Below are 14,892 nucleotides of genomic sequence, written 5' to 3' on the forward strand. Positions count from 1 at the left end.
ACTTCAAACAGCGTTAAGGTAAAGTAATGTAAGGTAATGACCAGAATAATACATATCACTTGTATTTCAATATGTTTGGACTAATAATGATCATAGTATACCGAGAAACAGCAATCATTTATTGATTAATTTGTGAAAAACTGCAATGTAGCGAGGGGTAATTGATAATTGAGGACGTCTGTACTCCAAAAAGGGTGGATACTTTGAGCTGCTGTTTGGTGCATAGGCACAAAGGGAATAGTCTGAAAATAGTCTGAACCTGCCTCCCCATCCCCCCCACCCCACTCCCGAAAGCAGAGAAAGGCTACGCTCTCGTCCATCTGGGTGAACTTGTTGCAAAATAGGAAAGCTTCGACAAGTCCCTGTCCAAACAGCTCAGTACAATATAGTTGTCTGACAGTGTATGTCGACAATAGTAATACTGTAGAAGAAGAAAGGAATGAGCTGCAGAAGTCTTTATGTGAAAGGACTTGCCTTCTCGGCAGCAATTCTCCCGCTCTACTCGTCTGCCACTCCTCATGACAGGTTGACTACACGTATTATTGTGTAGCCGTGAACTTCTTTTTACTCTTGTATGACAGTCTTTTAAAATGTGAGATTCATGAGGTCTACCGTATGGAAGGCAACGTTTCCTTTTGTTAACATGTCTGTCACTTCTCAAAGTTGAGAGCACATTTCATTATTTTTTTGGTTTCATTCAAACTGGAAACCTGCTGACTTCGGGCGAGAGGTGGTGTACCTGTATGATGTTTTTTGCTTTGTTTTCTTTTGACTAAAACGTGTTTTAGTTTTAGTCACACTTAGTCATACTTCAGTCAAACTTTGCCCATCTAAATTAATTTAGTTTGAATCAAGTTGACTAAATGTCATAAATGACAGTAAATGTTGTCAACTAAAATATAATGATATGTATAAAATATATCGTAGTGTAAATGATAAGGTCACCTTGAACCATCTTTATTTGCGCGAGCTGCAGAGCATCTAGGTAACAAAATTCACAACAAAAAGTAGACCTGCCGTCTATAAATATATCAATAAGTCAATCATTTCACACTAACTTAGGGTTATACTGTATTTGCGGGTCACAAGCATTGGCATTGTTGGAATTTTGTCTCTTCCACAACGTTATTTCTGTCTCCTACATCGTCCATTAAAATGACATGCAGATTAGACCATAATGTCAGGACAGCCAATAGCTACTTTCTTTACTGAAGAGTTGGCAACACTGCCCACATGCAAGTGTGATTGCATATACAGTACAGTAATATAGATTCCATTTTATAGCGCTTTTCAAGGCACCTAAAGTGCTTCACAATGAAGTGAACCCATCAATTATTCACTCCTCAGTCACACAATGGTGGTGTAGCCTTGTAATATGTTTACGACCTTCTAAATACTGTTGTAACTTTATTAGAGCCCACTAGACATGAACTAGCACTAACACTCCTATAGTCACCGTTACACCCCCAATATAGTAAACGTAATAAGAGTAAAAAAGCCTTTTAAGACTTGAATAAGACTCATGCTCATGTGTTGTGCTGCTGTGAATGAATGTGTTCCCTTGGAAAGAGTGGTGGGCGGACAGGAAATGACATTGTTTTGGCCTGGCATGGGTTACGGCCTCAGAAGTAGCCCGTGTTTTTATTAGGCATTTTTATTAAGAATTTATTCCGCAATTTTATTAGAAACTGTTGTTCAGGCGATGAATTCTGCTGCTTGTGTGTCTCACACCTAGCACCTAGCGACCAGTGTAGAATAGTACATATCATCATGTCTTTGAATGCGTCTTCTCAATGCCTTATATTTGTATTTGCGCTCATCTAGCCATTTTTATGCCTGACAATGCTAAATTTAGGATAATAAATATGTCAAATTTGCTTAACTATGCTTTTTTTCACTAATAACAGGCCATATTCAGCCATGAAACAGCATGATTTATTCATGACTATACTTCTGTAAAACGGTGATAGAGCGGAGCAGAGTGGGGAGGGATTACTGTATGCGGAACTTGTCCCTCCCACCGATAAGACGAAATTAAATATAATTAGATTTCATTTCATTTCAATTTTATTCATTGACAGAAGTGTCAGTTCATTTTGTTGAAGTTTTTGTCAGCGTGCATTTGTTTTGATTAGTTAGCGACTCGTTTTTAGTCAGGGGAAAAAAGGTTGTTGCATGGAAATGATTTGTCAATAAAATTAACTCTGCGGGGTGCATCATGGACTGGTTGGCGATCCTGACAAACAGATCTCATTTGCAAATATTTGCACCTCCAAGGCCGCGCGGTGGCCGAGTGGTTAGCATGTTGGCCACATAGTCAGGAGAGTGGGAAGACCTGGGTTCGAATCTGTGTCTGGAGAGTTTGCATGTCCCCCCCGTGTGTGTGTGGGTTTTCTTCGGGTACTCCGGTTTCCTCCCACATTCCAAAAACATGCATGTTAGGTTAATTGGTGACTCTAAATTGTTCTTAGGTATGAATGTGAGTGTGAATGGTTGTCGATATGTGCCCTGCGATTGAATGGCGACCAGTTCAGGGTCTACCCCACCCAAAGTCAGCTGGGATAGGCTCCAGCATACAGCCGCGACCCTAATGAGGATAAGGGCCATAGAAAATGGATGGATGCACCTCAAAGACAGATGAGGCCAAAGCACTCAGATGAAATAAAAAGCATGGTTGGTATGCAACAAAAGTACCTTAATTTATTTAAGTGACACAGAAAGCAAGATGAACGAAACCGAAACACACTCGCTGTCGGCACACATCAGAAAAATGCACATCGAATAGGAACAGCACGGCTTGAAAAACAACAACTTGCCAAAACTCTGTTAGTAGCCTCATTTCTTGCATTAAAATTCACTGTCGGGATATAAAATGAAGTTGGAGTAACAACCTTACCTAAATGATACACTGTTGGTTGTTGTCGTGTCATATGGAAGAAGCTGCTCACACAAATTCCATTTCACTCAGTCATCAATAATCTTTTTAAAATACGTCCACACGGGTGATTTTCATAAATGTGTGGTAAGTATATGTCTTCCGTTAAACACACCCGTCATTTATTATTCTTTATTAACACAAATTAGGCTGTTTTTGAGTCAAAATATGCTATTTACAGTACAGGCCAAAGGTTTGGACACACACAACACAACTGATGGTCCCAACCCCATTATAAGGCAATAAATTCCACTAAGTAACCCTGACAAGGCACACCTGTGAAGTGAAAAACATTTCAGGTGACCACCTTATGAAGCTCATAGAAAGAACACCAGGGTTTGCAGTGTTATCAAAAAAGCCCTTTTGACGAATCTAAAATATAAGACATATTTAGTTATTTCATATGCACTTTTTTGGTAAATGCATAATTCCACATGTGTTCATTCATAGTTTTGATGCCTTCAGTGAGGATCTCGTCGTGAAAATAAAGAAAACGCACTCAATGAGACGGCCTGTCCAAACTTTTGGCCTGTACTGTATAACAACAACAAAGACGTTCTTATTAAAAATGTGTGCTCAGCAGCAGCTGTGTGACCCCCCATGTAGTCAGATTGGTACCGATTTAATCACATGACATTTTTAGGTGATTTGACGGTGAGATGGACGTCGACTCAGACTCCTCCGAATAGAATGGTCGAATTGCCGACTATTCTAAAACACCGCTTGTAAAAACTAAGCCAAACGAATTATGCAAGTGACTTTCAGTGGTGGCCCATGTATGACGTATAAAACGTTGCCTGTTTTTCTCATATTATAATGGATAAAATAATAATAAAGCACTAAAAGATGCGTTTTACTCCAATTCAACAGAACCAAAACATTTGAACAGAGGGACATTATTGACAGGTAATAATAGAACATGTTCTTGTATTGTTTTTTTTTTTTTACAACCTATAAAAAACTTGAATCTGACCCAAGACAGACCATTGCTTTGTTAATTTAATCTCCTGTCACTTTCCTGCCTGTTCTGATGGAAATAATAATCTTTCTCAACTCCCTTGGCAAATACAGCCGGTGTCACAACACATTAGCTTGATCGCTTGAACCTACTTTGTCTACAAAACATGTGGGTCACATGCTCTGCTGTCTTGCACCAAAGCTACAATCCTAATAATAATATCCATGGGTGCTTATGAATTCGGTAATGTGACCGCCACCAAAGATTGAAAAATATAATGACTCGTTGGTCAGAGAGGACTTATTCAAGGAGTTATTCAAAATTAGAAACCAAAATCATACATAAAAGATGACTTCATTACCCCACATAATTAATTTTGCTATGCATATATATTATTAATACAAAAGAAATGGATGGATGCCTCAAATTCATTGCATCACTGAATCAAGAAACCACAAGCCTTTCAAGTTTTGAGTGTATTCTAAACATGCTATATAAATAAAATGAATTAATATTATTATATTCATTACAGTGCAACCCAGTAGCAATTAGCTGTGAAGCTGATTGTGAGTCTGTTTCCCACCTGTACATTGACATTCTTTACATTAACATTTATCTGTCGGCATCCAGCTAGCTTGCTGTTTTCATAAGCATTTGTGAATATGCGCACACCACAACATTCACTGTTTCTATGGTTGCTATGAGGGGACTGTTGTCTTACCTGTCACTGTATGCAGATGCTGTGGCAGCAGTAGGCTGGGCAAATCTGTAGGCAGCGTAACCACCCTGGAAAAACACACACACACACACACACACACACACACACACACACACGTATGATTGAAAGAACAACTGAATATTTGACCGTTTTTAATTGTTCATTGTTGGGTAATGCAAGAATTATTAGGCGTTAAAAAAATGGTATCACACCATGTATGTTTATTTTAATTGAACCCACCTTTCTTTCACTGTTTAGTCTCAGTGGCATAAACAATAGGTGTTATTTGTTCATTGGTGTGTCTGTCGTTTGTTGCATCCTACACCCACACATGTACAGGTGCATCTCAATAAAGCAAACATATGCAAATTTATTTCATTTTAGGAGTTCACTTCAGACTAATAGGCCGATTAAAGGCTCAGGAAGTTTTTGCAGTTCATTTGCTAATAAGAGTGCTAATTTTACCAATTTTATGAGATACTATACTGAGTTTGGGGTTTTTATTAGCCTTGAGATATAATCATCAAAGCTATTAAGAGACGAAAAAATATTTTTTTAATATTTCACTCTGTAGTGAATCGATTGACGACAAGAGGTTCAACTGAACTGAACTACTGAAATAAATGCACTTTGCAAAGCTATACCAATTTATTGAGATGCACATACTGTATATAGTCTGTGTAATCGGGCACTGGCAATTGTTGTAACATCCCGTGGCTATGATTATAGTTCTTGTTTAGCGTTTTGCTGTTTAATCTGTTCAAAATACAAACTGTTGGAGAAACACAGTGGCTGTGGTTGGCTGTGGAATTAGCCACTGGCAAAACAGGCAAACCCGCGGGCACTCATTTCTATTCAGCGCAGCCTCTTCCAATACGGTGGGAGTTTTAGACCTGGTTTACTGGTTCACTGATAACAAGCCAAAACAATATGCAATGCTCTCCTGCAGCCATGATGTGCTTCAGCCCTGTGGTAACTACAAAGCATCATATTTGTTTTCTACAAATATTCATACTGCATTTTTGTCATATCTAGTCTTTCCAGGGTCATGTGCGAGCTGGAACCAATCCCAGCTGACTTTGTGCAAGGCGGGGCACACCCTGGACCGGTCACCAGTCAAGCACAAGATGCATACAGTAAAATGAAACAACCATTCACACTCACATCCGCATCAGTGGCCAATTCAGAGAAGCTGACTTTCTGTGTCACTATCTTGCATTGTTTTTAGCGTTAGCCTACAAATGTGTTTACAATATTAGGGACTCTGGGTTCAAGTCTTCGCAGACAAAGCAGAGTAAAAAATCTTGGGTTTATTTGTTTGTGTTCTCTGACGTTGCTGTACATTAAGTTCAGTTGGTACATCTTTCATGAAAAGGTGCCGCTTACTCTTCCAAGCTGCAGCAGTAGCCTTAACACTCCTCACATAATTTCACCTTGAGCCCTCTGTGCTCTATGACGATAAGAGAGTATGTCTGTCCTGACACCAGCATTATATATCACATTATTTCCACTATAAAATGTGGCTTCAAGTCAGGAATAGTTAGTAGGTGTGATGATAGACTGTGGCAGGAAGATGGACAGTTTGCCCTCTGTTAAGTGACCAGTCATTGTAACGGTGAACTGTCACTTCGAACTGAGTGACTAATGGAAACTGTGTGCACACTGATGTGTGTGTGTGTGTGTGTGTGTGTGTGTGTATGGAAAACGGATGAATCTGTGTGCATGCTCATGGTCAGGGTTTGGCCACCCAGCACTCCATCTAACATACGGAATGTTCTCATCCATCAAATTTACTGATCCGTCGATGTAAGACAGGTAGAGCAGGACTCTTTAAATCCAAGCCAGACTTATGCAATGTGGCTTTGCCTGAATGCACTGAATGCAACAGACACTACCACTAATTTAACGTTCTGGATACATGCAGTTTACATGATACACGGTATTTCTTGGTGGAGCGTGTTCTTGAGTAAAGGCCAGGCAAAATGACACCAGTCTCCCCTGTTTTTAGTGAAGTCCTTTTTCTCATTAGAAAGGCTGAGCAAAGCACGTGGGGTTTGGATACTTGTACGTTAAAGACTCACATGGGAAATTTAGTCTAATGATTCCAGAGCACTTACTCCATCAGATACAATATATTACAGCTATGTCATTTTTGCAAGTCAGCTTTTCAGTTTTGATTTTGCCTACAATGTTCTTCTCTAACGCTATATGATGGTGTAATGGTACATGCTTCTGCCTTTCATGACAGAGGGCATGGGATTGATTCCCGCTCGCTGGTGCGTCAAGGAAGGGCAAAAACTACCTGTCATGAATTTCCAATATTTTGCCCAACCTATTTAGATAAAACATACAACATATAAATCTTTGTGTAATGCAGTGCATTCCTCAATGCAAGAGGGTGGTCACATAAAAAAAAAAAAACAAAGGATGCGGGGGACTTTTTGATATTATTCACTTTTCTTTATTTAATTTCTTTTTATTAAACACGGTAAAACCACTCCAGTGTAGGTCAAAATATACTAATCTCTTAAAGTTAGTTTTAATAATTATTATTGTTTCCGTAATTTCCATAAGCTGCTACTTTTTCTCACGCTTTGAACTCTGCCGCTTATGCAGCGGCAAATTTACGGCGAAAAGAACTACTGCTCCCATGATGCTTAGAATGCAGCTTCAGGAAGTAGTGAAGTGGACGGGTGACGTGGATGCTAATATCACATTTTGAAGTCTTCAGCCATCGCGTTTTGATCTGACACATCTTAAATAAGTTTGATCAAGTGCAGCATTTGTCGAGTGTAGAATTATTACAAGCTTTTGTTTGGACTGCTCGGGACCCCCAACCGTCCACTATCACCAACAGGTTTCAAAAGGCTGGACTACTGTGTGATGAAGAGGACAATTCAAGCTAAAGGGCTAATTCGCCTCGAGACGAAAGTGACACCAAGAGCGAGAGAGACAGACTGACAAAGTGTGAAACGAAGGAATTATAAGGCTGTTCAATTGTGACACTGAAGAAGACAAGTTTAGTTGTTTCAATTGCCGGGAGGATGATGAAGACAGCGATGAATTAATCTTCTGGTAGGGTACTGTTTATCTAGCCATATTACACGCACTGTTCGGCACTTTTGAAAAAAAAAACCATTTATTTAAACAAAAGTTAAACAAACATTTCAGTCCGGAAATTATGGTAGTTATCTTTTTCAAAACATTATTTCAACTCTTCTTCAATGTGGCCCTAATCCTTCTTCATAAAGTTTCATTTTTTTATTTATATAAAAATGTCCCGAAGTCAATCCCGGGCTGATGTTTGCCCTTTTTTCTTATTGGAGATCAGGAATTAGCAGCTGCTCGCCCAGTCGATCTTTATGGCAAGCTACCGTAAAGTGCTTTGTTTTTGCAGCAGGCCGCAAAGTAAACTAAGCCATGTCAGCCGTGTGAAAGTACGTCCACATTGTAAATGAAAATAGTCCTATAGCCACTTGCAGTGTCTGCAAAATGACAATTTCAAGAGGTGGTATAAGCAGAGCTGCATTCAATACTCCATGTTAATACTTTATCTGAGGACCAAAAAAATGGAGTACAAAGCAACAAATAGGCTGCTACCCTACCCTACTAACAAAAAATTATAAAAAAGTTAAAATAATGGCGGCAGTTGTAGCTGCTATTAAGAATCACTTATCTTGGTGTGTAGTTATAAAAAGACACATAAATAGCTTGCAGATTGCAGTAGATAAGTTATGTTTGCGGTAAAAGAACTACAGTTCCCATCAAGGATAAGCCGGATACTCGTTTTAACGCATTTTTGCTGAGTACGAGCATGAAACAAGTATAGCTCGTCATTATCGTGATGAAGGAACATCCTCATTGCATAACTACTTATGTATTCACACTTCACGCTCTGTGATTAGCCAGTCGCACACTGCCTAGACAGACTCGCTACAGCCAAAAGGAGGAGCCAGTGACTCTCTGCTTGCATCACTCACGTTCCCTATTTAGCTGTATTTCTGTTTGTATGATATTTAAAGTTACTTGGTAGACTTGTTTTGTTGTGTATGAGATGCATTTGACAAGACAGAGTTAAAAACGGCTTGTGTCGTGTTGTGTCACTGCCGCCACTTTGGACGGGTTTTTTTGGTTTTCCTCAGCTCAGCTCGTATCTAATGTTACTTGGTAAACTTGTTTCGTTACGTACGCGGTGCATTTGCGAAGACAGAGTTGGAAACAGCTCGTGTTGTGTTGGTCACTGTCGGTGCTTGCTTCTAATTTGACTGGTTATATAAAATCAGTTGGAAAACTTTGCTTGTCGCGGTGCTTTTAAGAAAACTACGGTGAACAACGCTGACAGATTATTTCCCTGTTTGCCATCACTGGATGTTTGCATGAATCACCAACTTCACACAGATCATTAAAAAATAATTCAATAATAAAGTCTTCCAGATCACTTACACACATACACAGTACACATATAGCTGAATAATAAACAATAAGTACAGCAATTTATGATCAATTCATATAAATTTCAGACTTAATAATACACAGATTAAAACACCACCCATTTCCGGTTAAACCACGCCCACTTTCGGTTTATGCCCCAATCACTCCAAGCACAGCTATGGATACAGATAATTTAGATGGGTGAACAGATAGAGATAGTGGTGTTGCTCATCCCTAGTTGCCATGATACTTATAGGAAGTATTGAAATAGATGCTACCCTCACGTTTTGATAGAAGTGTTATGCAGCGATCGTGTTTTGAGCTGATAACTCTTACGTAAGTTTGATCAAATGTAGAATTCCTGCTGCTTCTGCTTGGACATTAACACAGCGGCAGCTGTTGAACTCCGATGGAAAAAAACAGCCACAGGTTACGAGCAAGTGAATCTGGAAACACCAAGGTTGGTATGATTGTAAGATTTATAGTGTGTGTAAAGCACTTAATGTGTGGTTCCAATCCTGCCTCGCACACTACCACTTCTATATTACGTTGATCGTCATTCACAGTCGTGATGCCAAAGTTCAGCCCTGTCCTGTTCTCATGAGACAGCTTTTCTCTAAATGAGAAAGATTGTCACGTTTTACTTGATCTCATGACACCCCTAGTTTAAATGTTTCTTATTTTTGTCATTAGTCCAAAAGGAACCAAAATACCGTAAACATCTGACAATAATTAGCCAACAATCCACTCTTTTTCTGTCACGTCAGATCTTCTTGAATAAAACATCCTCCTTCGACAAATATAAACGTCAGTGTCAGGCGCTCGCTTGCTAATGAATATTAAATTGTCTGATTGCAGTAGGGAGCCGCAGGGCTAATGGGGGAGACAAGGAAGTCAAATGTTATGGGAGCGATCCAGCACCTCCTCCACATGCACTCGGGATCATTTTATATAAATTATTATGCACTACTGAATGTACTTTAAACATGGTTTAAAATAATGATTTTAGTCACTTTTATTGGACATATTTTCTGTTTGGTGTTCATGAACTAGTTCAGAAATCTCAAGATGCAGTTGTAAATAAAAATTAAAAAAAATGTGGCGCTTGTTAAATGAAAGCAAATACCATGTAAGTTCAGAGATGGCTTTCGCATGCAATGTCATACCAGTAAACAATACTTACATACATATCTGCACCATAAAATCCATCCTGGTAAACAACACTGTAGAGGATGCAAACACAAACAAACAGACAAACACACAATAAAACAAAAAAACATCCATATTAGTGCATGTTGACATGCAGGCAATGGGCTGGCTACAAACCAATCCCCATGTCCACAATCCAAAAGACAACCAGCAACAACAACAACAAATAATAGGACGAGAGTCAAAGGAGAAATATAGCAGGCACACCCTTGTGTAACGGCTAAAGAAGGAAGCTGGGAGAATTCCACAAATTTAACCGACAGTTTTTTTTGTTGTTCTCTATATAATGTTATCTTAAATTACTTATCTCAGGTACAGTACTGGGCTTCAAGTGTTGTCTATCTCAATAATTTAAGTCCTTCATGTTTTTAACTTTAACTTTGCTTAAATATGTTATATATTGATTGTAATTATGTTCTACATTGTTTGATTTTTGAAAGCGAATGGTAAAATGACAAAAATGACATTCATAGTTCATGGCGTCGGCCATGAGGAACTAGCTCGCAGCTGAGCCTCATTGCCGTAAGTGACATCATCGGGGTAACGCCCCTCAGCTAAAGCAGAGTAAAACAACGCTTCTCTCGGTAGATCGTCGACTTGGTTCAGTATATTTTTCATCAAAATAGTAGTCACGCCAAAACGTGTTGCTGGATGCTAATAGTAGCCGAGTGATACTGTGAGTTTGTTTTCTTTTCCAAAAGAGGAAGGTTTAATAGAACAACGGACGAAGCAAGTGCAGAGAACATGAGACAGATGGATGGATCTCGATTTCTGTTCTTTGCAGTGATCATTTAATTGACGACTGCTTTGAAGGAAGACCAAAAACATTTTGAAAAAGGATGCTATTCCGCCGGTACATAGGAAAAAAAGCAAGACGACAAGACAACTATGTCAAAATTGACACGAGAGTAATTCATGTCTTATTTACATAATGTCTTTTAAACAATATTCCACGATAGCGACAAGGCTGCATAGCATTATACATGTTGTATAAACATCTTTTGATACATATGTTTACTGTGGGGGTCGGAGGCAGTGGCAACGAACATTCATATTCAACGTACGGCCACATATACAATAAAACTGGCTATAAAACCCCTTTATGCTAATTAAGAAGCCAATTTAAAACAATAACTGAAGGTTAAGCAACTCCAGAGTGTAATTTATACTTACCATTCTGTGTTTTGAAGGCAACCAATCTTCATCTCCATGTCTTAAAGCTTAAGTCCATGTTCTGCAAGGTCTCTATTTCATCTATTGCTTCCTCCTCACAAACTATCGACACATCGCTCAAATCTTTGCTATAATCACTGTAAACATCCTCTGTCTCATACGCCGCCATTATTGTTTGCCTGAGCGATTTTGCTCCGATGATGTCACTTAAGGAAATTAGGCTGAATTGCGAGAGCTAGTTCGTCACGGCTGGTGCCATGAACTACAAATAAAATTTTTGCTAATTTATCGTTCGTGTTAAAAAATTGAACAATGTAGAACATAATTATAAGCAATATCTAACACATTTAAGCAAAGTTAATGAATCATGTCAGAGACCATTTAAGTATGTGGTGTTTACCATGTTCAGGAATATCGAAGAGAGCCGGAGGAGCCTTCTGGAGTTTAATCTAATCTAATAATTACAACAGTCACTCAGATTGCAAATGTTGATTCGAAATTGGAGTAGATTGTCAACGTCAAGCTAGCTGACAGGTTTGAAGGAGGAGGGGGAGTGAGCCGTGTGTCAATAATAGACATTTTTATTTGGTGTCTCAATTTCTCACGGATTTGGGCCATTTGTTGGGGGTCCCAGGCGTAACCACCGTGAAAAGTGTCGATCTACTGTATGCCTGTATCACACAAAGTCCCAAAGACACTGTCATCAGCCTGTGTTGCCACACCTATGACTAGTCTCTCTGCCGCTCCTCTGCGTTCTCTTGCAGGGCCCATGTTTATTGTTTTTTCGGTGAAGCTACCTGGACGCACCTGATTGCACTGAGGCGATCAGGGCTTCAGAAGTAGGGTTGGGCATCAAGTCTCAAGCATCGATAGGAACCTGAACTAACATTCCAAATCTCCCAGGATCGTTCACATTTTTTAGTTTCGATGCCCACTCCGTTGACTGGAAGAAATAGCCGTGAACACCAATGAAGAAGAAGCGTCAGGAAGCGCGTGTGTCCATTGCAATCATGGACAATGTGATGCGGCACTCAAACGTTTGGCTGAACTTCAGTAAATAAAATATAGACTGGCCAGCTCAGAGCAACATTTGCAACACAATTAAATCGTGCAAAGGAGGGTGCACTACCAACATGGATTCATGCTTCGTCTTTGACGCGCTACGCCAGACTTCCGCTAACCAGTCAGAATCAGGTAAGTCAAACAATAAATGACGTCTGTCTTATGCCAACATCGAGGCAGCAAATAAACTATACAGGTTAGTGGGAGCTCAGTAACATGTTTAAGTGCCTAGAGCAGTAGACACTCTCTAACACATAAACAACAGGTGTAAATGTTTTTTCACAAGGTTTTCAATAATAAAGGTCCTTTGTGAAAGTATACTCGTGTGGAAAGAAACTTAACATTTAGTCCAATATACAGTATATACTGGTTGAAAATAGCCTTGTGAGAAATTCATAGTAAATTTAATAAAAAGTAAAATAGAATCATGAAGAGGTTTGGACAATTTATCCAAAAAGAGCTCAGGTTGATACACTCATTTAAACCAAGCAACCTTTAATGACCCTGCCTCTTAAAAGACTCGAATTGAGAATTGTTCGCAACCAGAAGCTAAACTAGGAATAGGAATTGGAACCGTTCAAATTCAAACGATCCCCAACCGTATTCATAAGCCATGCGGCTGCGGCAGAAACACCTCCGGTTGGTTTCCTTTATCTTCACCATGCACCCACGAGTATTGCTAGTTTGAGAAGTGGTACTACCTTTCTATTTTTGAGCACTGTGTATGCCTAGTGTTGTTTTCCATTTTTGTTGTCTTTCTGCGGCGTCTTTCTCCGCTTATGGCTTCGTCCACCTCTTTTAGTTTGTCTCAGAGTTTTTCTCATGGCGACCTTTTGTTGCCGTCGCATTTTGTTATTGACCTTTTGTATGGTTTTTACTCCATCCACTGTGTAGTGCGCTTTTTGATGAAACATTGTAATTCTGCTTTTGGGGTCCAAGATTGGATTATACCGTGTCATAACAGAAACATTGTTTTGTGTACCTTGTACAGTGCATATGACTGACATGGCATAATGAAGACCTTGTGAAGTCAACCAGAAAATAGGAAAACAGAAGAAAAATAGATCAACAGGATAGCAACAGATTATTAAGGCAAGAGTGGCAAGTATTGGGGTAAATTCTCCTTATTTCTGAGCAATAACAGGAACCAGCCTCTGTCAAACCAAATGAAATGGAATGCTTGCTAACAAGTCTTACATCTGTCATATGATTTACTGTTTTACTATGTTTCTGAGCTAGCGGTAGCTAAACACTGATTCTTCAGTATAATGTTATGCTGAAATGGCACAGCTTGGTGGGAAATGTGTCAAAAAAAAGCTGTGAAACATTTTATTTTAAAAAATTCTAAATAAAATCCAGTTAATTCTTATATAACTCCCTGTAGTACTGCACTTTTACACCAGTGGGTGGAGGTAAGATTAGTCATCAAGTAATTATTTCATTACAAAGAGTGTTTTTCCACTCGTGCCTTTTGAACTTTGGTTGAACCCCTTGTTTCGTGATATGAAAGCAAAAATATGACATTTGTAGTGAGATCACAGTACTGTACACATAGTATGTGCACGTGTGTGTGTGTGTTAGAGAAGTAGCAGTCTCCAATTGTTCTGTTTTGTCTGTTCTTCACAGAACCGAGGCTCCAATTTCACCAGCCATTAAACAGGTTTCCCACTGTTCCAAAAGCTGATCAATACTGCTTCAAACATCATGGAGCTGTGTCTTTAGAAATGAGGGATTGGCCCATTTACTTAATAGTTAATTGAAATCATGCCCTTGTATGTACAGAGCAAAATATTTCCTGGCTGTAGCACAAGATTCACTTGGAGTTGACTCGTCGCCACGCTACCCAGATGCTTTAATAAAGATCCGTCACGGTCTACATTAATAATTCACCCTATGAGTACCGCATAAGTAATTACACTGCGCGGGAGCATGAATGAAAGTACAATTTGGACCACTTGTCTCTTTGTTGTGACCATGCCCGACTGTTCAGCCAAAAACCTAACTTCCTCTTCAGTAAAGATAAAGTACTTACACTTTGTGTTCTCCATGTGTTACTGGTTGTTGTTTTTGGTTGGACTGTAAGTGTGGTGTTTGGTTTGATGACTCATTTGCAGCTGGTCTGAGATCACAGTCTACGATATACTATTCAGTCGTCCTTTGCCACACTGTGGTTCGAATTTCACGTCTTCACTCTTACGGTTTTTCAAATAAATGTATACATTATCACTGTTTCATTGCTGAATATGGCCTGTTATTAGTCAAACAATATGCATATTTAAGCAAATTGTACATATTTTTTTGCCTAAATTAAGCATTTTCAAGGATAAAAATGTCAAAATCAATTAAAGTGCCACTATAAGGCATTCAGGGGATGCTGGTATGTAGTCTTCTCCATGTTCCTGTAAT

At 39.2% G+C, this 14,892-nt stretch overlaps 1 protein-coding gene across 10 annotated transcripts in view; it reads right to left on the bottom strand.

Moving 5' to 3' along the window:
• Window positions 1-14,892, bottom strand: part of rbfox1 (RNA binding fox-1 homolog 1) — a 264,175-nt gene that overhangs the window by 45,259 nt on the left and 204,024 nt on the right. For 7 of the 10 annotated variants that reach the window (XR_008566764.1, XM_054759808.1, XM_054759809.1 and 4 more), the window contains 2 exons: window positions 10,226-10,265; window positions 4,615-4,679 (listed from right to left, as the gene is read on the bottom strand). Coding sequence is in view for 8 of the 10 variants with exons in the window: in XM_054759808.1 (XP_054615783.1) it covers window positions 4,615-4,679; window positions 10,226-10,265 (105 nt within the window). In the remaining 2 variants the exon portion in view is untranslated. The remainder of the gene's footprint in view (window positions 1-4,614; window positions 4,680-10,225; window positions 10,266-14,892) is intronic. The other 3 variants (XR_008566765.1, XM_054759810.1, XM_054759811.1) reach the window with 1 other exon arrangement.

This window comes from Dunckerocampus dactyliophorus, chromosome 18 (assembly GCF_027744805.1).
Source record: "Dunckerocampus dactyliophorus isolate RoL2022-P2 chromosome 18, RoL_Ddac_1.1, whole genome shotgun sequence".
Taxonomy (NCBI): Eukaryota; Metazoa; Chordata; class Actinopteri; order Syngnathiformes; family Syngnathidae; genus Dunckerocampus; species Dunckerocampus dactyliophorus.